Source organism: Camellia sinensis, chromosome 12 (assembly GCF_055761805.1).
Source record: "Camellia sinensis isolate YWXY chromosome 12, ASM5576180v1, whole genome shotgun sequence".
Classification (NCBI taxonomy): Eukaryota; Viridiplantae; Streptophyta; class Magnoliopsida; order Ericales; family Theaceae; genus Camellia; species Camellia sinensis.
In genome coordinates, this window is record NC_138972.1 from 157,634,187 (window position 1) to 157,658,415 (window position 24,229).

General features: G+C 35.7%; 1 protein-coding gene across 22 annotated transcripts; it reads right to left on the bottom strand.

The window, feature by feature from the left end:
* Positions 1 to 644: 644 nt before the first annotated feature.
* On the bottom strand, positions 645 to 24,202 carry LOC145789351 (DNA mismatch repair protein MLH1-like). 22 transcript variants are annotated; one of them, XM_082897770.1, is made up of 22 exons: positions 24,098 to 24,202; positions 21,861 to 22,194; positions 21,530 to 21,702; positions 20,790 to 20,862; positions 18,955 to 19,089; positions 18,626 to 18,836; positions 18,202 to 18,350; positions 16,166 to 16,264; positions 15,877 to 15,946; positions 15,624 to 15,759; positions 14,519 to 14,613; positions 14,315 to 14,423; positions 13,873 to 14,038; positions 12,942 to 13,103; positions 8,764 to 8,938; positions 5,966 to 6,050; positions 3,645 to 3,698; positions 3,404 to 3,462; positions 2,584 to 2,800; positions 2,302 to 2,358; positions 1,171 to 1,245; positions 645 to 1,072 (listed from the first exon to the last, which is right to left on the bottom strand). In XM_082897770.1, exons 2-18 carry the CDS (start codon positions 22,122 to 22,124, stop codon positions 3,408 to 3,410), a joined length of 2,211 nt encoding a protein of 736 aa, XP_082753896.1. In that variant the 5' UTR covers positions 22,125 to 22,194; positions 24,098 to 24,202; the 3' UTR covers positions 645 to 1,072; positions 1,171 to 1,245; positions 2,302 to 2,358; positions 2,584 to 2,800; positions 3,404 to 3,407. The 22 variants fall into 22 exon arrangements, with proteins under 22 accessions (XP_082753896.1, XP_082753918.1, XP_082753916.1 ...); XM_082897792.1 differs by lacking the exon at positions 24,098 to 24,202 and having other exon boundaries at positions 4,867 to 6,050; positions 13,031 to 13,103; positions 21,861 to 22,213; XM_082897790.1 differs by lacking the exon at positions 24,098 to 24,202 and having other exon boundaries at positions 8,764 to 8,944; positions 13,031 to 13,103; positions 21,861 to 22,213.
* Between the last annotated feature and the right edge of the window lie 27 nt (positions 24,203 to 24,229).

A 24,229-nucleotide genomic window follows, 5' to 3' on the forward strand; every position in this document is an offset into this window, starting at 1 on the left:
TCTTTCTCATAATTTTTAAAATTGAAAATTTAAAATTTATTTAATCCTCTTAAAAATAAGATTTATCTGAAAGAAGTGATTTCATGAAAGAGGATTGATTATATATATATATTTCCTTTGGACTTTTTTTGAAAAAAATATTTATATATGATTTTTTTTAGGTTAAACATATTGTTTTGGAAAATATATTTTGGCCTACTACTCATTTATTTGTATTAAAAAATAATTTCAAGTAAGAATATCGAATTTTGTTATAGCTACAATTGGGAGGACAAAACTCAAATCTCCACATTATCAGTGGGCATCTTCAACTAATTGATGTGTCATCAATGTACTGATTTAATAAATCTCACCTTTGATGTCTTATAACAAATACATTAGTAACACAAATAATCTAAAATTTAGTCACCGCAACATAACTAAAATTGAAATTATCCAAACAAGCAATTATTAATACAATAGACAAACAAAAAAGAATCCAAACATGCAACAAGTTCCTGCTGATGAACATCCAATGCAATCAACCAATCCATAAATCTACACATTCTCACAAAAACAATTTCTCTATATGTAGCATCATATCATTTTGAACATTTGCATTATACAACATGATCAAAACTAACAGCTAAGAAAGTACTGTAAGATTATGGAATGCAATGTGATTAGTGAGATAAGAAAGTCCTTTTAGACAGTTTTACGAGGGCCTACCAAAATTTATCAGATCAAAATACAATTGAAGAAAGAAAAAGAACAGCCGCCCCTTTCATGCAGGGGGCATTATTAGAACAAAAATGTCCATGTGACTAATCAACAAATGCGTTTGCTACTGCCACTAATTGAACTATATTTCTATACAATTTATACCAAAGGGTTCAAGTAAACCACTGTACAGTTCTTTGTGATCTGTTTTTTGATATTATTATGTCAGTTCTTATCTTCGGGTGATGGGTTATATTACCAGTGTTCCTTCAGTGATTTGATTATCATCTGAAGAATCAAAGGGTTGAGATTTGGGTTTACTCATGATCCGAGAGTATCCATAACCGAGAGAGCCTCCACTTGCTTCAGAGAGCTACATGCAATATTTGATTGTGGTACCTCAGTCAAAATCCGGCATGATCAAAAGTAACAAGACTAACCGAATTACGAAAACCAAACATTAATAAGTACCTCGGTAAGCTCAGAAAGATGGTGGGACCTAAACTTGTTGATAATAGCTTTTATTTCTGACATGGACAGTTTAGCCTAACAAGGAAAAACAAGATAAAGTAAGAACATTCGAAAGATGCCAAACCAAAATAACCAAACTTCTGTAATGTTTTTGACTTTCCATAGCACACGCTAACAATTTCACAAGCAAGCATCAACCAACAGTAGTAACTAAGGCTGCAATCGAGCCGAGCCAAGCCGAGCTTTAGTATGTTAGGCTTGTTTATCAAGATTTTAACGAACTCAAACTCGAGCTCAATAAAAATTTAACGAACCGAGCTCGAGCTCTTAGGCTTGACTCGAGCTTGAGCCTGTCATGAGCCTTAATGAGCCAAAAAATTTATAAATTCATACTTACGTATGAGACTAAAGTTACAATTAAAACTTTGATTATACAATTTTATATACAATATATATAAACATTCTAAAAAAAAGTCAATATTTTACCAAAATAATAATATCTACTACCACTATTATATAAATGTACCATCTATAATCAAATATTATTTATATTTATATTTATATTTTTTAAATATATAAATAACATATTTATCTTATTTTTTATACATATTTTTATATTATTTAATATATAAATAATAAATATTAAACGAACCAGCTAACGAGCCGAACTTTAGAATGTTTGGACTTGTTTATTAAAAATTTAACGAGCTCGAACGCAAAAAAAAATTAACAAACCGAGTTCGAACGAGCTCCTACCGAGCCGAGCTTGTTCACGAACAGCTCTGTTCATTTGCAGCCCTAGCAATAACAAGAGTTTGAGTTGCTGCATTGCAGCTGGCGGATCCACAAGATCAGATCCAAATGCCTTCAGTTTTCAATGCGTTAACTGAGTCAAATGCGTTTGTGTGTGTGTGTGTCTCGTGAAAGTGAAATTATATCATATAAATCACAAAACACTTTGGAGAAGCAACAGCCGCTTCTACTTTACGATCAAAGAACCAGCATGGACATAAAACAGGTGCTCAACAATGAAGACGATGTACACAAATAGTTAAATTGAGACTTAAAGGTAAGCACGTAGCAAGTCACTAATTCAAATTAAAATATCCAATAAGATGCACTGTTTTTTACCTGTGCAAGAACAGCAGCAGCTAGTTGGAGACTAGGTTCCAAGGTCTCGGGGACAACCTATAAGAGTTTCAACTAAAACTCAAGACATGATGTAATTTGAACAAAAATTTGATCTTTATATAGATAATGCAAGATATATTAGTACTGATAAAAGATTTATACACAAGTCAAACAAGAATAATGAGATCCTCAAACATAATCCTAAAATAAAATTGTAAGATTAATCTATATAGGCAATTAGGAAGAGTGAAATAACTAATGAAAATAGCAACAGAAATGTACCGCTGTTGCTTCCGCCTTTTCCAAAATGAGGCCATGATCAACGTCATGAGCACAGACAAATGTCTTGACATTTGGGAAATACTTGCTCAAAGCCCACACTGTTCTATAGTTTGCACCGGGGTTATCTAAAGTTATTGCTGCTGCACATGCACTTTCAGCACCAACTTTATGGAGCACCTCATGGCCAGGAATACAAGCAGCATGTCAGACAATGAACCTGCACAAAGCATATTTAAGTTTGAGCAGGATCATCTATCCCTCTCGACTACCAGCATCACCAAAATACACAGGAAGATCAAGTGCACAACCAACTACTACTCAGTCACTGAAATGATGGAAAATCTAAAATCAGTTATCTGGATACTGTTGTAAAATATTCTCATAACCATTTAACACATTCTCAGTAAGTCATGGACACGGTACCTTTTCTTTTTTGCCAATTTGCATTTATGTTAAAATGTTCACAGAGATTCAGGGAATATAAGTAAATATAGGAAAATATGGAACCAAATGCTGGATAATCCTGGATATTCACTTCATAGACTTGAAATCCCCATGTTGTCCTTGGCAAGTAATACTAGATTTTATCATAAAAAATGGACGTCATAAAAAGACAAAGTAGGCATACCCCTAGAACAGAACTACATGAAATAGTCATCAAACTGGCATAGATTACCCAAAAGGAACTAGAAAACTCACACAGCCCACACTCATATGACTAAGATTTTCAGCAGAATATTCAATCAGCAATCCCTTCTCTCTCTCAGCCCCAAAATTGACTTTATTCCAGGAATATCAATTCATTGTGATGGAAGCATACCTCCTCACATCAAGAGCAACAAATGGAATAAGTCGTTCTGAAAGAAGCTGCGCAATGATCTGAAAGAACAACAGAAGGAAATACTACTCTTAGACAAAACATGATACATACATCCATACATGAACTACATTATTTTTTGGGGTACGAATCTATAAATAAACTACATTAAAAATAGATCCACCACAACAAATGATTTAAAACAAATTCATCAAAAAAAAAAAAATGCAAATAGTGACAATACCTGGCCAACACGTCCAAATCCACAGATAATGATATGGTCCTGCAAATCATCTGTCTGGAAACAAGCCAAAGGAAATCAACGATCAATACATTCAGTGAATATTTCGGTGTAATAGCAACATCAACCCTATATCAAAAACAGACAATTCATCCCATGGTCAGATGTATGGCTGCACCAGACATTAAAAACGATTTAAATTATTGAATAAAAATTTAGTAGATCCTAGGTACAGTTGGACATACTATATTCAGGAGTTTGAATAGATTTAATAACGGATCATATCTTATACAAATATTGCAAGACCAAACTTAGTTTAGGGCACAGACTTTATGGCAGCCAGTGGTTCTTCACCACCTTCATCCATCATCATCAAATATTTTTGCATGAACTCAAAATGGCAAGACTTCGAGAAGTAATATAAACACAAAATACCAAATGCAAGCGAGTAAGTGTTTACCAAAGATTTCTCAAATGCATAAGCGCAGTGAGTTTATTGAAACCTAAGATCAAAACAAAATTCATACACATACATGGTTCAACATTAAAAAAGGCTTCATGATGTTGACAAAGAGACTTTTGAGAGCACATCATAAATATTTCCCCACATTCTAGTGCAATAACTAATAAAAATTCTTATAATACTTTTTTCTTTTCTTTTTTCTTTTTTCTTGGGTACAAAAATAGATATGCAGATAGGCTACTCCAACATATCCGCCAGGGAGTATTGCCCTTAGCACCTACATCATATCTGCAGGGAACTCCATTGCACCTACGTTGGGGCTGAAGCTTAGGCCCCCCGCGTGCTCCAGCGCTAAAGAGTATGTTTAGTCCCAACAAGGGACTATGGAACTCGAACCCAAGCCTTGAGCGAGAGATTCGAAGGTCTTATCTACTGAACCAACCCCTTGTTAGTCATACAACAAAAAAAAAAAAAAAAAAAAAAATACAAAGTTTTATTTTTTTCTTTTTGATTTGCGCCTCCCATGATATAGTTAGAATGATCACTAGAAAATCTATGCTCCATTTTCCTAACCATGCTGAGTTTGAAAAGCTAAGCTACCTAGTAAGCCAATCCTGATTGACAAATCATATCCATAACTAACATAGTACCAATGAACTACAAATTATTATCTAGTGGAAATAAATAAATGAATTGAATTCTGTAAACCACCAATATAAATGCTTACTCAAATATCATCAAACTTGAAATTATGAATTCTACCTCACTCTCTAGAGGCTATGAAGCATGGACACTCCAAAATTGGTGCCGTGGCGGTGTCTGACACGCGGACACGCCAGGGACACGAGGACACATACGGGACACGCCATTTGGCGTGTCCCTTTAATTTAATGAATTTTTTTGTAAGGGACATGGCGGGGACACGCATGTCCATATCAGGACATGGCATGGGACACAACGGAGCTGAATTTTAATTTTGTTATATTTATTTGGGGTCCAAGTGTAATATTTAAAAAGTAAAAATAAATAAATAAATTAATTAATTAAAAAAAAATCAACTCGCCCTAATATAGTCTATCAGTGTTGCTGAATTGAAGAGTAATCAATCGATTGAAGAGTATCATCAGTGCCCTAAACCAGTCGATCCACCACCTCCTTGAACCAGTCGATCCACCACCTCCTTGAACCAGTTGATCCAGTCGAAGCTTCATCCAGTCGAAGATCGAAGACCTCCAGTCGAAGCTCCCTCCAGTCGAAGATCGAAGCTCCATCCAGTCGAAGATCGAAGCTCCATCAATCGATCGAACAGTCGAAGACCCTAGACGACTTCGAAGGTAAACCTCTCTCTCTCTCTCTCTCTCCTTGTCGAAGCTGAACGAAGCTGAAGACTCTTTTTTTTTTAAAATTAGATTTATATATATACAGACTATTTTCAACCTTCGAAGACTTTTTTTTTAAAAAAAATTATAGGTTTATATATATATATACAGACTCTTTTCAAATTGAAGAGTGTTTATAGGTTTATATATATATATATATATAATTTGAACTATAGGAAAAATATATAATACATATTATAAGATGATATATACTTATACATATTAATTAAAAAAAATAAAATAAACACATAGGTAAAATAAAATAAAATAAATTAATTAGAACACATTATTTAAAAAATATAATAATAAATAAAATAATTAATGTGTGTTAAAATAAAAAAAAAATATAAAAAAATTAAAAAATTTGTCGTGTCCCCATTTTTCAGAAATTGCCGTGTCCCATGTCCGTACTTGTGCTTCATAGTCTACAGGTAACAAACTCCACACATCATGCAGCTCAAAACGAGAGGCTAGTAACTGGCCTCTGGCAGCTAACCATGGGGTGAGGGCAATTGATACCCCTACCACAAGAAACAGCAAAGACGACATCTGACAAGACATTATACCCTGCAAAAAAGGCCAATTAGCAAACAATTAGTTGTGCTAGCAATACTAATGGCAATAGTTACCATTTATATTGTTTTGTTTTATTTATCTAGAGTGGGAATACCAGTCCTACACAGTTTATTTATCTACTGTTATGTATTGAAGTTCACAAAAACATATATGTGTGTGTGTGTGTGTTGAAAAATAGGAATCAAAAGGGGGAAAAAAAGACCTAAAATAATAAAGGGATAGCATGAATTTCAGTCAATAATACTGGCTTCCATTCAATGCACCACCACAGATTTGCTTAGACTCCCATTCAAAAAATCAAACTCTCAACACCAATCCAATCCTATGATCCTTTAAACATAAAATAACCTAAGGTTCACCCAATCTTGGTGGCCTATGTAACTTTGTCTAAATAAAGCCCACATCATTTTCAAACCTTGCAATGCTAAACTGACCTAAATTTAGTACTATATCACTTTCATATACTTTTGAGCAAGTATTAAGTACTTATGCTGGTGCATTCTACTAATCAAAGACAAATGATATGGCATATCATCAGTGCATAATGGATAACTCGGATATGGGTGTAAGGTGCAGGTATGTGTCTAGGTGTTGGATTAATCTAATTCTCATGTCCAAGGACACCACAACATCACTAGATTTCATATTTCTTAAACATTTGTTTGTTTTGAATTTTTTTAGTATAGAATGGTATTTGCAACCAAAAATTGTTATGAATGAAATGAAGGTCTAATGCATAGTGATATAGTAAACTCAAACCATTTAGACATCCTTGTTTGGTGCATGTCCAACTATACATGTTGGATGCATTTCTCATATGGAACCCTTACCCTTACACACGTGGCATGTCTATGTATCAAACACATCATATGGCTTGTCAAATTATTAATTATTATTTTTTGCAAGACATGTTGAGAATACTTCATGGACACACGTCCTATGTCTAGACAAGTCTCTTAGAAAACTGATTTGGGGTCAAAGTAAATATATGGAAATCGATGCTTCTCATATCTCTGTTAATATTCATATACATAGCAGATAAAAATATATATAAAATAAATAAATAATTTGTATCCCCCATGTTCATGTCTTAATTTTTTTGAAAATTCCATGTCCCATGTCTGTACTCGTGTCCAATGTCTGTACTCGTGTCCAGGTCTCTTAGGCTGCCACTATGAAACCTAAAAGATAAGCGAAAGCACTTCACTTTCACACTCAAAGATGGTAGGAGACTATCTAGAATGATTTGCAATAATAATAATAATAATAATGTGTCACAAACTCAATCGAGATATCAAATCCATTCATACATTAGCACCTTCTTAATAAGCCAACCAAATGGAAAACCACAAATATAAATTTTTTACTTTAAGCTCATATGACGGAAATCCATCTCTTGGACTATGTTTAGATCATGGATTTGGGTTTTCAATCTCCACCCAAATCCATGATCCAAACAGAGTCTTAGTCGATGCATAATACACATGGAAAATCATGGGTGCCTAAAATTTTGGATTTTAAGTTTTAGGAGACCTAAACCTCCAAGATTGTCCTAAAATGAATTTTCCTTCAGTATCAACTTTAAGGTGAATATACAATTCACACACCTTTTAGCTATGACATGTATGCACATATATGCACATTTAAACAAGTAATTTATGTCTCACCAACTATGAATCCTATTATATGGATCACAAACCCCAATGCATTTGTAACCACAATATGCACACACCTTTTAGCTATGAATCCTATTATATGTGATTCTCATGTTCGCCTAGTTACAAACCAAATATTCATATTAAGTAATGCTCACTCACTGAAAATAAATAAAGTCAAGTTTTTATTATGTGGGCCCACAGACATGCTTGAATGCAATACCCAGGAATTAATAAAATTAAACAAATAAACAAATAAATAAAACAAAACAAAAAAAGTAAGGCTGTGTTTGGAATGATTTCCAAACTGTAATTCTATCCAATGTTTTCAAACCCGGACCAGACCGGCCGGTCGAACGGGTTGAACCGGGAACCGGGCCTCGTTCCGGTCCGGTCAACCCCCTAAACCAGGAGTGGGGCCAAAACTGGGAAAAACCGGTAACTCAGTGGTCGAACCGGCAAAACCGGTGACCCGGACCGGGTCGAGAGGGTCAGACCAGTCCTTTTTTTTTTTTATTTTCTTTCTTTTATTTATTTATTTTCTTTCTTTCTTTCTTATATATATATATATATATATATTTCAAAAGTTTGACTAAAAATTCTTATTTTAAGAGCATCCACTGGACTAAGCATGCATGTTTGAGTGGTGTGTTCAGAATCCAGATAAGAAAACTGGGAAATCTTAATGGCTCATCTCATGCTTTGAATGCAAACAATCTTTGTGCAGCAAACGACAAAGCAAAAACATGGGTATACCACACAAAAAATCTCTTGGGCACATCACACACACAAAACGCCAAAATAAAATAAACAAAGTGATCTTAGAAGAAAAAATTTACTACTATAGACTATAGGGTACATCATCGAGGAAAACCTTGATGTTCACAAAAATAATCTATCAGCAATTAAAAAAGAAGATCCTGGTTATATAGTCAGCAAGGTTTCTCCATGGTCCAAAGAACACAAGGTAGGTGGTCAAACCATTCAAGTTAGTCAGCAAATATAACCAATATAAAATGGATAGGATCTGCAGAAGGAAACACCCATACCAGTATTCTTCATGGAATTTTCTTCTGCTTGGGGACTTCTGAATGGTTTCCTCCTCTTGTAAATTTGCAAACCATCACCTGATGGATTGGGCAACAAAGGTGGATGCATGGCATAAAAGTTTCCAAGAGCAGCAGCAATTGATTGGAAGCAACTTTTCTCGTCCTCCCAGTCAACCTACAACTATGAGAAAAATTCACAATACGGATCAAATAATTCATAAGACAGTAAGAATGAAGAATAAGAGCTTGAATTGACAGATGTTACATGCATTGTTGATCATCATGATTTTACTACCACAATTGAAATTATGAAAAAGACATTTACAGCTGTCTTAGTTAAGTAAACAAGCAGGAAAGATGGTTCAATTAAAAGCACCAAAAGGAGCAGGTGTGAATCTTCGGTGTTTGAAGTTCGTTCACAAACTACAAGATGCAATACCCAAAGTATACAAATAATTAAAAAATAAATATGACTTTTGTAAGAAATAATGTATAGAGAAAGAGAGAGAATAAATTGTATGTATTATTATTGATTGATATATTGATTTCTATTACAATGATTCATGATTCCTATATATAGAAGAGGGTGAGTGTGTAGTAGGTAAGGAGTAGGTGAAGTGGAGGTGGTAGTGGTGTAGTGGGTTAGGTTTAGTGGAGTAGGTGAGGTGGTAGTGGTGTAGTGGGTTAGGTTTAGTGGAGTAGGTGAGGTGGTAGTGGTGTAGTGGGTTAGGTTTAGTGGAGTAGGTTTAAGTGGGTGAAGTAGGTGGAGAGTAGGTGGATTTTAACAGTCCCCCGCAAACTCAAGGGGGATAGGAACTAACCAACTTGAGTTTGGAGAGAGTAACAAAACAAGAAAATACATAAAAATAAAAGAGCATAAGAGACACTGTATGGTCGTGGCAGACCATTGGTGAAGACACTGGATGGTGGTGTCATAACGTTGTAGAGGACACTGTATGGGGGTGTCATAACCATGTAGAGGACACTGTATGGTGGTGTCATAACGGTGTAGAGGACACTGGATGGCGGTGTCAGACCGATGTAGAAGACAGTTTATGGGGTCATGTCGGACCATTGTAGAAGACAGTTTATGGAGTCTTGCTGGACCCTTGTAGAAACTAACCGGAATCAATGTCGGGACAGTTTACAGAGTCTTGTCGGACCCATAAAGGAGCTAACCGGAATCAATGTCGGGACAGTTTACAGAGTCTTGTCGGACCCATGAAGGAGCTAACCGGAATCAATGTCGGGACAGTTTACAGAGTCTTGTCGGACCCTTAAAAAGTCGCACCCTCAAAAGGTGTGCCCAATTTTTCAAAAAAGGCGTGCCATCAAAAGGCGTGCCCAATCCATGAAAAGACGTGCTATCAAAAGTTGCGCCCTCAAAAGGCGCGCCCACTTCATCAAAAGTCGTGCCCGACAGAAAGCGTCGAGCCATCAAAAGGTGAGCCGGAGACGCGGCGAGGCACGTGAGCGACAGAGCGGCGTGTCGGCCGCGTCGTCAGTGTCAATATAAACCAATGCGGAGGCGGAGGAAACCAAACAGGACTGAAACCTCTGAACTTGTCATTCTGAAACAATCTTTAAATATTCTGTATCCAACCCTTCTCGGAAACACTCAGCAACCCAAAAAACATGGCCTCTTCTTCCCGTTCAGCTACCCAGAACATGGCCTCATCTTCCCGTGGTCTGCTCACTCTCTTTCCCGACCTCAACGAGTCAACAGGAGAGATAACAGGTGCGGTGGCCCGTGAACCTCAACCAAACACCTCTGGTTTTGCTCCGTTGAACTTTCCGATGCGGTCGGTGGAGCAAAAAATGGCGGTGCAGTCGGATGTGGAGGCCAATCAGTATACCTTGAAGTCATGTGTGGAAACCATGACTGCGGTTACAAATTTGTCGAACCGGCTGCAGAGTAGGACAAATGAGGTGCAGCAGTTAAACGCCCAACTGGCTCTGCTCCAACGCATGTATAAGGATGCGCGAGCAGAGATAAGTGTGCTAAAGGCGGAAAACAAGGAGCTGAAGCGGAAGGCCAGTTTTATGTTCCGATTTGGAGGGCCGCCATATGCTGCAGTGGAGGAGCAGGGAGTAGTGATCATGCCCAGTGGAGTGGGAAACACGGAGGCAACACCGGCAAGGGCCGCCCAAGACGGTGGCAAGAAGAAAAGACCGGCAGAATAGGCGAGAAGAAAAATCCCACTGTTCCGATTTGTGTTGGTTGTGTTTTGTTTTGTTTTGTGTTTTTTTTTTATTTTTATTTTTTTTTATTTTTTATTTTTTATTTTTATGGTGTAAAATGCTGATCGGGGTTGATCCTCGGCATGAAGAAATGACAAGTTTGTAAAATGTTGTTGTTGTTGTTTTTTTTTTTTTTTTTTTTTTTTTTTTTTTTTTGGGAGTGTTTTGTTGAAAAAATAAAAATAAAATGAAAGAAAACAAGGGAGAAAGAAAATAGATAAAAAATATTTATAGATGGATTATATGAAAAACATCAGTGCGATTGTTTCAAAATAAAGTGGAGTATTTAAAAAAGAGGAAAAGTGACTTGGAAAAAATAAATAAAAATAAGTGATTTTTGAAATCAAATGGAGGAGAGAGAGGGACAAACCCATGTGATAAAGTGGAGAGAGAGTCGGTGAGTGGGGTGCAAAAGGTGAAGGAGAAATGATGGATTGAAAATGGTTTGGGTCAAAAGTGGACACTGTTAGTGGGGAACATGAGTGCATTGATTATTTGATATAATAATAATAATAATAAAAATAAAAAGTTAGAACAGTTGGAGAGAATGAGTGGAGTATGGTAAGGGTTTCATCCAAAGCCAAAATTCCTGCAGCGAATCACTTCGCAAATTCTAGCATGAGGTTTTTCTCTTTCCAGGCTTATTCATGAATTTCCTGGTGATTTCAAGAGCCTCTGGTGGCATTGTGGCAGAGAACACCCCAACCTGGATTTTGGGTGGCAGCAACTGGAAAATATCATAGATCTGATTTTTGAAAACCTCGTGACAGCATTTCATCAGCTTCATCCAAGACAAACATTTTGATGTAAACAGGGCGAAGTGATTGTCTCCGCAACATGTCAAACACACGACCAGGAGTACCAACAACAACATGAACCCCACTGGAGAGAATGCGCTGATCTTCGCGCACACTAGTCCCTCCAACACAAGCATGAACCTTCACACTTTGCTGGGCAAGTTCAAGAGTGGGTGGAAGAACGAAAGCTTGGCACTCAACCAAGCTATAATCTAGCTGCTGCAGAATTCCAGAGCAGAATGTTGCAGTGTTTCCAGTTTCAGACTGTCTCGTCATATGAGGTGAAGAATTCTTCTCCATCAGCCTCACACATGACTACAGTTGCACAAATCTTTGTTGATTTTATCAGCGGAATAGGTTGAGGTCCGGCGGGCGGCTAAGGTGAGGTTGCCGCCCACCGGGGAAGCGAAAATACTAGGTTTTAAACCAGCTCTGATACCATGTAAGAAATAATGTATAGAGAAAGAGAGAGAATAAATTGTATGTATTATTATTGATTGATATATTGATTTCTATTACAATGATTCATGATTCCTATATATAGAAGAGGGTGAGTGTGTAGTAGGTAAGGAGTAGGTGAAGTGGAGGTGGTAGTGGTGTAGTGGGTTAGGTTTAGTGGAGTAGGTGAGGTGGTAGTGGTGTAGTGGGTTAGGTTTAGTGGAGTAGGTGAGGTGGTAGTGGTGTAGTGGGTTAGGTTTAGTGGAGTAGGTTTAAGTGGGTGAAGTAGGTGGAGAGTAGGTGGATTTTAACAACTTTTTATAGATATAGAATAAAGATAAGCAAATTACATCAGAAGACAGAAAATGAAACCAAGACCCAACTCGTACCTTTTAGAGGGGGATGGAGACGAGGATATAAAACATGTGTCATGATTAAAATGGGTGAAATTCATTTCAATTTTGCGCATGTCTTAGTGGTACAATCTCTAGCACAGAAGAGAACATAATCTCTCTTGAAAAAAAAAAGGAGCCAAAAATCTATGTATGGGTTTCTCTACTGTTGGAATGGAATTGTCAAAAAAAATGAGTAATGTAAAATCAATAATTGAATACAACCTTTGGTACTACCATATTGCTATAAACATTGACAAAGATAAAAAGAAAGAAAAGGATGTTAGAAAAAATAGATATCAGAACTTACATCATTTCCCAAACAAAGTATAAATTCTGGGACCCGGTCCATATCAGGTGTGTACTGGTCAAGTATGACAGGAAGCCTAGACAAGTTACCTTGTGAATCAACATAGATGCAAAAATATTCCTCTAGCATCTCAGATTTATTCTTGAGCAGCTCTGTGTTCATCTGAAGAAGAACAAAAATTTAACTTTAGTCATATAGTACAAATGAAGACCAGCCATTGTGAAAGAACCCATTTTACACCACTTGACAAAATTTTACATAAGGTTTGCCTTTTATGAATAATAAGATTTTTTCCAGTTTCTGCCAGATGGAAGAAAAAAGGATCACCAGTGCCAAATCTCAAGTATCAAAAGAAAGAAAAGAACATATAATCAATACATGTATGTAGAAGTATTGTCGACTGAGTGTTTCCTCAACTATGGGACAAACTTTTTTTTGTGATAAATCAAAAGTGAATCGCACGATTCATAATTCGATTCATGTTTTATCATTCATGCAACTTCTGAAATTATCGGGATCAATAGATTCTGACCCCATTCTGACTCTTTTTGGTGAAAATATCAAGATACAACTTCTAAAGTGTTTAGTATGAAAAGTAACCAATATATATACATGCTTTGTTGTTATTTTGGGATCAAATAGTTTAACAGGATCCAATCAGATTGCCCTACAAGTGAAACTTGATCAATACGAATCATGTGACAAATGTATAGTATACATAAAGTTGATCAGCATTTGCGAACAAAACCAAAATAATACTAGCAATGGAGAGAGAGAGAGAGCACTTAAACATTATAGAAATACTAAACAATCATACACGAATTAAACAAAAAAGGATCCATGAACTCAACAGCAGAGGCAAAACAGGATGACAGGAGCAAAATTAAGTGCAAACTGAAGCAATTAATCTGCTTGGGTTAAGATCAGTTACTTCTGCAATCTTTTCTTTCAGTTCATCCTTTTCATTGCATTCTGGGTCTACATCCTCCTCTTTCAGTGCCAGCATAATCAACTCAGGCAGTGGGGCTGGGTCACTTAGTTGTATTGCATTAAAATGAGCAAACCGACGTAGGACTTGCTGATACATGAGCTCTTTGCTGATACATGGAGGCATAAAAGCAAATGATAAAAAAGAATCAATAACTGAAGACATAGAAGTGGAGCATTGAGTAATCAGTGCCCCCAAGACCAATTTGAACTAGACAAGAAGCAAGACAAGCTCAAATAGTTTACTCTTCAGAACCTGCAAGTGGGTCAGTCCTACAAAAAATTATATGACAACAAAATTCATCATGGTATCATTGTTTTCCAGAAAGATCGATAAGTAGAAATTTAAGTCCATCATTTTAAGAAGCATCGAAGAGCATTATTACCTCAAAGTCACCATATTGGCAAGAAATACGTGAGTATTATGCTGAAGCAGAGCAAACACATCGTCTGCCATCCCAATATAGGTGCAGTGTCTTACAATGTCCAGCAGAGCTACAGAGATACATTATTGGAAAGAATTATCCAAATTTATTCAACTTTAAGAAAACTTTCCAGTGTCAGCGATGGTGAATTTGGTAAAAACATACCAGAATGGCATTTGTTATCAATGTCATCAATAAGCTCCTGAATACTAGTTAGATCGGCAGCCTCCTTTGGGTTCCTCCTTTGTCGGATAGAAGACCTGCAGTTGGAGTGAGTTCATAAATCATAAATCATAAAATAACTAAATATGCATCTACAACTTATTCATGGATCATGACCAGTGTAGATACCTCCTAACCTACCAAACGTCACAGGCAAGTAATCAATGGCATGTACCTTACACATCATTAATTATACACACTTGCACGTGTCAGCCTTCAAGGGACGTGTATTGTTCATGTATGTGGTCATACAAACAAGCTTAAAGGACCAACAGCACTTCTTGTAGTTAAAAATAAACATTAAAAAGGGAAAAATAATAAAAGAGAAAAGAGGCACAACGTTATGCTGACATCAGCATAATTCAGCATTTGTATGAATGCCGTGATCGGGCAAACACACAATCTAATTTGTCTTGCCCTCCTGGTAATCATGGTGATTTTTGTAGATTTTTTTTTTGAAGTTGTTTGATTTAAGTTTTCATTTTTTGTATTATTTTTGGAATATAAGGGGTCATTTTTTAAATATGTGATTTGTAGCACTGCCCAGCAAAATATTTGTTGGAATCAAGTCTATGGGTACGAACCAGGCTATAGGAGGACACCTTTGAGGTTCATTTTTATTTGTCGCATTTGCAATGACTATTGGGCCTAAAGATAGTTCGGCTGAACTGTAGCAGTCCACTTCTGGTTTGAACAATCAGCTTTTTGGTGTCATAGACTTGAGTTTGTTCTGTTTCACTGGTTTGCATCCTCATTGGTTTCTCATGGTTGAGGCAAAACCTCCATTACTTAAGGATGATGATTTGCCCAAATTGATTACTATGAAGAAACTGAATGGTGATGATTCTGAGAATAATTTATAATTAATTCTTGTGTGCACGTTAGAGAACATCACACTCATCCTTGCCTGCATATTTTGCATATTTGTTATGTGGCAAGATTTAGAAGTACTTCAGTTTCAGTTACCAAAGTAAATGGATGCACTTGGACTGTTTATCCCAAAAAAAGAAAAAAAAAGGGATGAACTTGGACTAAATACAAGTCCTACCTCACAGATGTCAAACTGGAATTATTTTCATGATGGCTAGAAGGTTTAACTTGCAAGTAGGCATGCAACCTCCCTGCAGGATCCAGTGAATCTGTTTGTACCATTTTGTGGACTGGAACTTTTTGCAATTTTGTCCCTGTAGTAAGGCAACAAAATTGGACAATTCAATGGAGCAAATCCAAAATAACAATACATTTAATAGATCTGCCAATAGATGAGACCAGCCAAATGCGAAAGAAAATGTTCTTCATACCAGAAGCTGAGGGATTAATTGGGGAATCTTTGCTCCTAAGCATAGGACTAGACGGAGAGGGATCTACCACCTGTCTCAATTGACATAAAGTGAAAAATTCAGGGATAAAATTGATGCAATTAGAACTACAAGGACCAAATTAACACAAGAGACAAACAAAAACAACAGGGACTAAGATTGTAATTTGCCCAAACTCCCAATTAAATCATAAATACAAATGACATGACCACTAATAATATTTGTTTACCATCACTAAACTATAAGCTACCAAGTTTGCAGAAAAATATACCTGTTCTTGAAATGTCCTTGCCTCATTGGAGTTTCTCAATTTTGACTCCACTGCAGATTGTATCTTCTCAATAACAACTTCCTGATTCAAAAGGCTTACCTGCATTTATATAATGCGCTAATGAGGTTGAAAAGTTTAAACCAACATTTTAGTACAGATAAAACTGAACAAGAAAAAAGAGCAGCTCAGAGTGTTTCCAACAACGAGGTTGTAAGTGTGAAAAATGGTCATCTTAGCTACAGGAAAAAAATCACCTCATAGTCAATCCCGTACTCTTGAGAAAACCACATTGGATTGCACTTTATAACACTCCACATAACCATGAGTGGATTTGAATTTCATATACCCACTTACTAGCAAGGGAATTTTTATTGGCAGACAAGGAAACCAACTCCCATGTTCTAGTCTTCTCAATAGACGCTAACTCATTTATAAAGCTTACTTCCCCAGAAACAGGAATCCATTATACTTTTTTCCTCTTTTTTGTCTTTTATTGTGGTTTGCTTATGTTTCAATTGGGGGTTTCTTCTCTTCAGTCTGAGTAAGGGTTCCATCTTGATGCTCCATTGTTCATCTTTATTTTGCCTCTTCTTGGTATTGTTGGGCTTTGTTCTACAGAGACTCGATGGTGAACAATGACGACAGTGAGTAGAGGAGAGGAGACGATCCGCAAAGGAAATGTCAAAGAAGAGGTTAGTTCAATAGGGATGGTCTGTTATTTTGGTGGGTTGATATCAGGTCAGATCATTTGGTGGGTTGGACACTGGGGGGCTGGTTGAACAGAGGGCCCAATTCACCAAAAGAGGGGAGGGACCTGTATTTCAAGCTCACAACAATTATAATAAAATGTTGGTGGCCTGGGCCAATAGATTCATGGGATGGATTTGGGTGGATTAGAGGTGAAGAGATCTCAAGAGGCCTACACGACTTGGCGAAGGTTTATATTTAAGTGTGGGCCTCCGATTGATGAAGTTGTTAAGCTAAGGTCAACAGGACAGTTAATTGAAGGAAATGCGCAAGACAACATTTACATTGAGGAGGGTGCCCTCCATGGATGTAGGGGAAGCTTACAAAGACTATCCAATCTATCGAAGAATTGACAAATGATGGTGAGAGAAAGTTGAATCCAACAAAAAGGGAGCAATTATGAAAGAAATGAAGTGCTTCATGGGGGCAAAATTCTGACGGTATCTAGTTGTTCAAGGTGTTTTGGCGAAGAAGAGATCATTTGAAGGTAAAGAGCACCTCTCTAGGGTGATGGAAAATTTTGGTCTACTGCATTGCTTAGGGTTAGAAGAAGGGGATTTACAATTGGTAGAGAGCATAATGATGGAAGTACTTATCAAAACCAAGTGATGGAGGTTGTGGTGGTGGAAGAGTAGCAAAGTCGGTGTTGATGGTGGACAAGGGAGGTAGAAAGTATTGCTACTAGTAACTCTTTGGGTGAAGGAAACTATGAAACCTAGTAGTGCCTTCATGGTGTTCATGGAGGAGTTTAAGAAAAAGTACAAACAAAACACCCGAGCAAAAATTCAAAGAAATGGAATTCGATGACTAATGATGACAAAGCTCCATGGTAATTGGTAACGAAAAGGAATGGCAAGGATGGGGAAATGAAAGATGATGTCAAAAGTCAGGGAAGGACCCTTCAAGATTTTGGCATTTTATTGACGCATTATGGAATAGAGAGCAAATGGTTTTTTTTTTATTTTACAAAGATGGTCTACCTTTTAAAAAAATATTTATTTAATTTTCTTTTTGTTCAGTTGTGTATAGCTTGTGCCTCCTTGACACTTTCTCCAAGCAATTTCCTTTGTTGTTGATGGTTAGATCGTCAACTATCACAAAAGCATAAACTATTAGGAAATCGGTCCAACATTTAAAATTGGTTAGATAGCCATCTTAATGGATTTCAACCACATCATTCTGCACAAAAATTATGCACACCTTTCTATTTGTGTAGCATTAGTCTTATCTACAATGATAATTATTTTTAGCAATACTAATCATCAATTTTTGAGAAGAAACATTCATACCTCTCGCTTTGTTGGGTGTACATTCACATCAACATGTTCAGGTGGCAATAAAACTGACATATATATGAAAGGTTTTGATGCTTTCGGCAAGGTTGCAGCATAAACAATTTCAATAGCTCTCTTTAAAGCACTGCACTCAACCAATCTATCTAGATAGTAAAATAGAGGAAAAGAAAAAAAAAATTGAATGAATACAATACCGATTGCTATTTGTTTGCTTTCCCTCATAGTAATCTATGTTAAGGGGTAGCCAGAAAAGATTAGTGAGCATATCAGTAATGAATAACCAAATAAGATCATAGATGTAACTAAGAATGATAAACCTCCATTTTTTATTTTTGTGGGTAATGATAAATCTCAATGGATTACAATAATTAGACAGTTACTTATTAATTCCAATATACAATAGAATATTCATACGTACCATTTATAAAAAGCACCATTGTGATCTTCTTAGCAACGTAATTAGAATTGGAGATAAAACCATCCATCTCAAAAACTGAACTAGATGGGTCATCGTCTGAAACTTCTATTTTCATCAGATTGCGCGCAACTGACACTCCGTAAACAGATCTGATTGCATCAAGCCTTGAAGCTGTCGCAACTGAATGAACATCTGCCCTAGCAGCTCCATGCTAAGTACAGTGGAAGTTTAATGTGGGAAATTGTTAATCATCACATATGAAGAATTGAGAGAGGGAAAATATTGTTCACAAAATGGAAAAATTAAGAATCAAGGGTCAACAGACCAACCTTTCTACAAGAGAAGCTCACATTTATGTGATGAATGGCAAACCGGCTTAATAAGTCTACTATTTTTGGGTAATCATCAGCAGAGTTCTGAAGTGTTTTTCTCCGAGCAGTCATGTTATAAAACAAATTCTCAATCTGAAGAAATACATGAACAAAAAGAAGAAAAAATAGAAAATAAAAATATCAAAAGATTGGATTACTTAGATATGCACAACAACATTTTTATGAAACGCCCAAGTTATAACTCATCAATTATAAACTGCTTTTTTGTGTCCTGAAACCCATTGTGCCTCATACAATTTAAATTACAGAACAAATCTTTAATTTGTCTTACAATGAAAATAACTCCCATATTCAATCTAGTGAAATTTTATTCCAAATAATTCTAGAATTTATGGCATTTGATTTTGTTCCCTCAATATGCTTTTGTTTCCACGTGCTCAGGGAAATTTAAAGCCAAGCCCTTTTGAAAGGTTTAATTTTTCTCATACTGTCAGGGAAATTTAAAGCCAAGCCCTTTTAAATAACTCCCATACTGTCATGGGTTACTATTCATTGCCCCAGAACAGCCTTAATTTTTCCACATAAATTCTTTTCTCCTAAGCCCAAAAACAAATCCTAGCAGCCTGACAAACTTGCATTACATCTACTAGAGTTGCATCAGTTTTGGTATTAGAGCTTAAGGTTTTCCCACTATATTCTTACAAAGTGGGAGATCCTATTTGCCACAATAGATCAAACAATGTAAGATAGAAGTTCAAATTTTGAAAGAAGGGATGATCCTTTAGTGTTCTCCAATTAGCTTGTTTCAATTGAGTAGTTCTTTTTTTTATCATGATAGGATAAATGATTGAAGGTGAGATTTGTTAAGATGAAACTTGTAGGTTTGGCACAAATGTAGTGGTATGTGTTGAAGAAAATACAAGAGGATTGGAAGTGCAACCAATAAGCACATGGAAAGAGATGAAATTTAAGCTTCAAAAGAAGTATATTCCTATCAAGTAAATTCATGCAAACAATTTGTTTCTTCAAGACATGCCAATATGTTGTTTGGAGAATATATGAAAAGACTTAGGGCACTTGACACTTGAAGTCCAGCACCAAAAATTCGTTGAATTTAAAGATGGTTTTAAGCCTACTACAAGTTCATAATTCATGTAGCATCCAAAGAATTGTGTTAAGCATGCACTACAAGTAGCACAAATAATGAAAATTGTTGTTAAAGATCATAACCTCACACGATTGGAGTTATAAGCGAAGGAAAACAAACAAGATATGCCCAAGGTGAACGATGACAAGATTATGAAGGTTGAGAAAGCCTCCAATTGAAGTTACATGTATTGTCCCTGAAGTAGCAAAAGTTGAAAGCAAAGAATTGGATGATATTTATCGTTAAAGTAACTACAAGTTTGGAAAATTCCTGTCAGCCCTGCTTAAAATTTGCACCTTGAGGTGGCTAACTTGTTGCCTATGTCCTCTGATGAACCATTAAAGGCAATCAGCCTTGTTGAACATCAAAGTTTGAAGCCCTTTGATTAACCATTTAGCCCTGAAACAATCTGTAAAATCTTGTGTTTTCATTCTTCAAACCCTACCCTTTTGTTACCCCAAATAAATTTTTGAAAAACCTCTTATGTTTTGCTAACCATTTAGCCATAAAACACAATTAAAATCAGCCCCAAAAGCCCAAGTTTTCTCGCTAGCATATATTAATTTTAGGCTTATTGCCAGTAGGAGAGTGCAACCCCCTACTTGTCCTACATCACCATGATACTCAAATCATAAAGGTGTACCTAAGAAGAAGCACAAGCCAAGGTCAAAGGTCCAAATCCTACCATTATCTGTGTCCCCTTTACAGCAGCGCAAGCTTTGGGCTCATGCTCCATTACACCATCTCTGTATGACACCCTGAACAAGAAGCCCAATAATAATAATAATAATAATCAATAATCAAAAATAGGGATAAAACCTCAAATTAAAAAGATTTTTCATTTCCTAAGCCTGTTTGGATTGGGTGATTTGGGAAGAAAAGGGTTGGTTCATATCACTTTTTTTTTTTTTAAGATTGAATTTTCAAATCACTTGTTTGAATAAGTAAAGTGAGGAGAAGTGGGGTGAAATGGAGAGAAACCTATTTCTCTCATCACCCTCATTCTGAATCTCCAAACCAAAATAGAGAGTTTGGGAGAGAAAAAAACCAACTAATCACTATTTTTTTTATAACACTAAAATTTCCCTTTAGATATAGAAGAAATAAAAAAACTCACACGTATAAAAAATTGTTTTAATAATATAATATGAAAAAATTTCTTCTTCTTTTTTTAATTTTATTTTATATAGTTTAACCAATAAAATATGAGAGAAATTATTATTTTATATTTATATTTTTTCTATTCATTGTCTAAATAAGAGGAAGAGAAACACAATTCTTTTAATTCTTTTATTTTCTCTCCTAACTTTTATTTTATATAATTTTTTTTTTCTCTCTCCTAGGTTCCCAAACAGAGTGAGGGGAAAGGCAAGAATAGAAGACATTTGGTGGGTGATAGATATGGTGATGGTGAGACGTACATACCTGTAACCATGCAATAGGCCTTTGGTAATGGTGGTGACGGTAACGTGACCAACATAGGTCATGCTAGCCAGGGCCTCACCTCTGAAACCCATCGACTTAATCGATTGCAAATCTTCAAACTTACACAACTTGGATGTCGTGTGCCTCTCGCATAGTATTGGCAAGTCCTCATACTACAAAATATATACATATCACAAACAACAACAACAACAACAACAACAACAATGGCAATATCAAAAAATTCAACAGAAATAAATACCAAATAGAGTAGAGTAGAGTAGAGAAATTGAATTTGAATTGAGACGTAAATAAGGGAGGGAGGTAGGTATACTCGGATGGCGTGGCCGTCGTCGGAGACTTGAATGAGTTTAAGACCGCCGTCCTTGACGACGACGTTGATGGAGGTGGAGTCGGCGTCGAGGCTGTTCTCGATGAGTTCTTTGACAGCGGAGACAGGCCGCTGGATCACTTCACCGGCGGCGATTCGGTTCACCACCGACTCATCGAGGCGGTGTATCATGGGAGGCTCTTTTACTACTGCTGGTAATGGAGATGGTTCTTCTAGTTGGACTTCTTGTATTTCATCGATTTCCATGGTTTGATTGAGAATCGAATGATGAATGAGATGAGAAAGAGAGAGAGCGCGAGCTTCTTCACTTGGCTTGCTATCAAGTGAAGTGGAAAACCCAAGGCAAGTGGCCGAGCGGTAAAGCTTGGAGGATAAAATTCACAGGTCTCGAGTTCGAGTCACACCTTGGGGCCACTGGAGGTTTGTCCGGTCGTTAACTTCAGGGCCCTGAGATTAGTCGAGGTGCGCGAAAGCTGGCCCGGACACTCAGTTATCAAAAAAAAAAAAAAAAGTGAAGTGGAATTTCTGTTAGACTCTCCCTTACTTTACTTTTGGCTTTTTTGTTTTTTTTTTAAAAAAGCCAAATAAGATAAAATAAACTCATTTTGTTTTTTTTCCACGTTTAAAAATTAAAATAAAGTCAAAAATGAAAAAGTTAAAAAAATATATTTTATTTTAATTAAAAGACTTACCAAAAATTCAAAAGAATAAATTATGCTAACTTATATTGAGTTATTTTTAAATTTTTAAATTACATAATATTTAATCTCATTTTTATTAACAATTTATTACTTATATTCATAATAAAATTAATATTATCTTCTCTTTTACATTGAATGTATTTTTTACTATTATTTCGATGGCCTTAATATTACTAAAAATGAATTCAATTTAATTATACTAAACTTATAATGCTTATTGTATTATTTATTAGAAAACTTTAAAGGCTCCCAGTTATATCAAATTTACAAAACTATTGAACAGCATGACTTATAAAATTTTATCTCAATTTGAAAACTAGCTATTTTAGGGTTGTTTGGCAACTTAGTTAAAGTTAACTTTTAACTTATTTTAAATCACATCACTTCTCACATTTTTTTACTTATAAAGTAACAAAATAGCCACACAAAAAAAAACTAAAAAGTTAACTTTTAATCAATTTTCCAAAACACCCCTTAATTACAATTGACTTTTTTTTATAAAAACTTTTGGTTAGATTGTCAAATTTTCCTAAACTCTTTGAAAAGAGTAATATTAGAGACATCAAAAATCTATTAAAAATTTTATTAAATGTCTTATATGCGTGTAAGACTACACAATATGAGTCAATGTGAATCTTACACTTATATAAAATATTTGGTAAAATTTTTAATAAATTTTTTGAGATTTCTACCATTTTTCTTTGAAAATAAGCGCACACAAAAAAAAAGAGGAAAAACTCTTTGCTTAGCTTGCGTTAATTAAGTTATCTCTCCGGACTAGAACATATATATACTTGCCATGTTTGCAAAAATAAATAAATAAATAAATAAGTGTATGACTAAAACCTGTGTGTTAGTGTTGGTGCTAGAAGTTGGATTCCTCTGTCAGTAGGGTGCAAACAAGACATAAGGGATGACATGGTATAAGTGAAGTGGAAAGAACATCAAGTATTGGTCAAGATAGCACGAACAAATGCTGGGATAAGAGATAAAAGAAGAAGCAGATCAAAGAGGAATTTGAAATTCAAATACAACTCCTGAAATGAAAGGATAAGCATGCAGAGAATCCGAGAATCTAGGAAGATCAAGATCAAGAGCCTAATCAAGAAACAAATATAAAAGACGGCTAAAGGCAGAAGAAAAAATATATCAACAACCACCAATCACACTCGCAAACGAGTTTATCTAGAAATAATTTAACTTAACATTTTAGGAGTAATTTAAACCAATAGCTTTTTTTCAACCCCCACTTCTTTTCCTTCTGTCTCTTGTTGTATTTCTTCAATTTTTTATCTTGTTTAAGTTTTTGAAACTAGTGACAAGTAACAATTTATTCGAATTAATACATATTCTTTTCTGTTCTATCTCTTTTTTGCCTAATTACCTTTAGGAAATTCCTTACTCTGTTTAACGCATAGAACTCAACCACAAAGCTTAATTTTTATTTGTGTTTACTTAAAGATTGATTTAAGTCTATTGATCAAATCATTGTCGATTAGGTTTAAATTAGATTTTTACCAACAGTTAATCGTCCATGCTGCCGTTTTGCTGTAACCTTGTTTTTCCTTGCTCCAACATTATTGTCAGTTCTCCCAAACCCTAACCGAAGGGAGTTGGCACACTGCAACATTACTCAATAGAAGAAGCCAA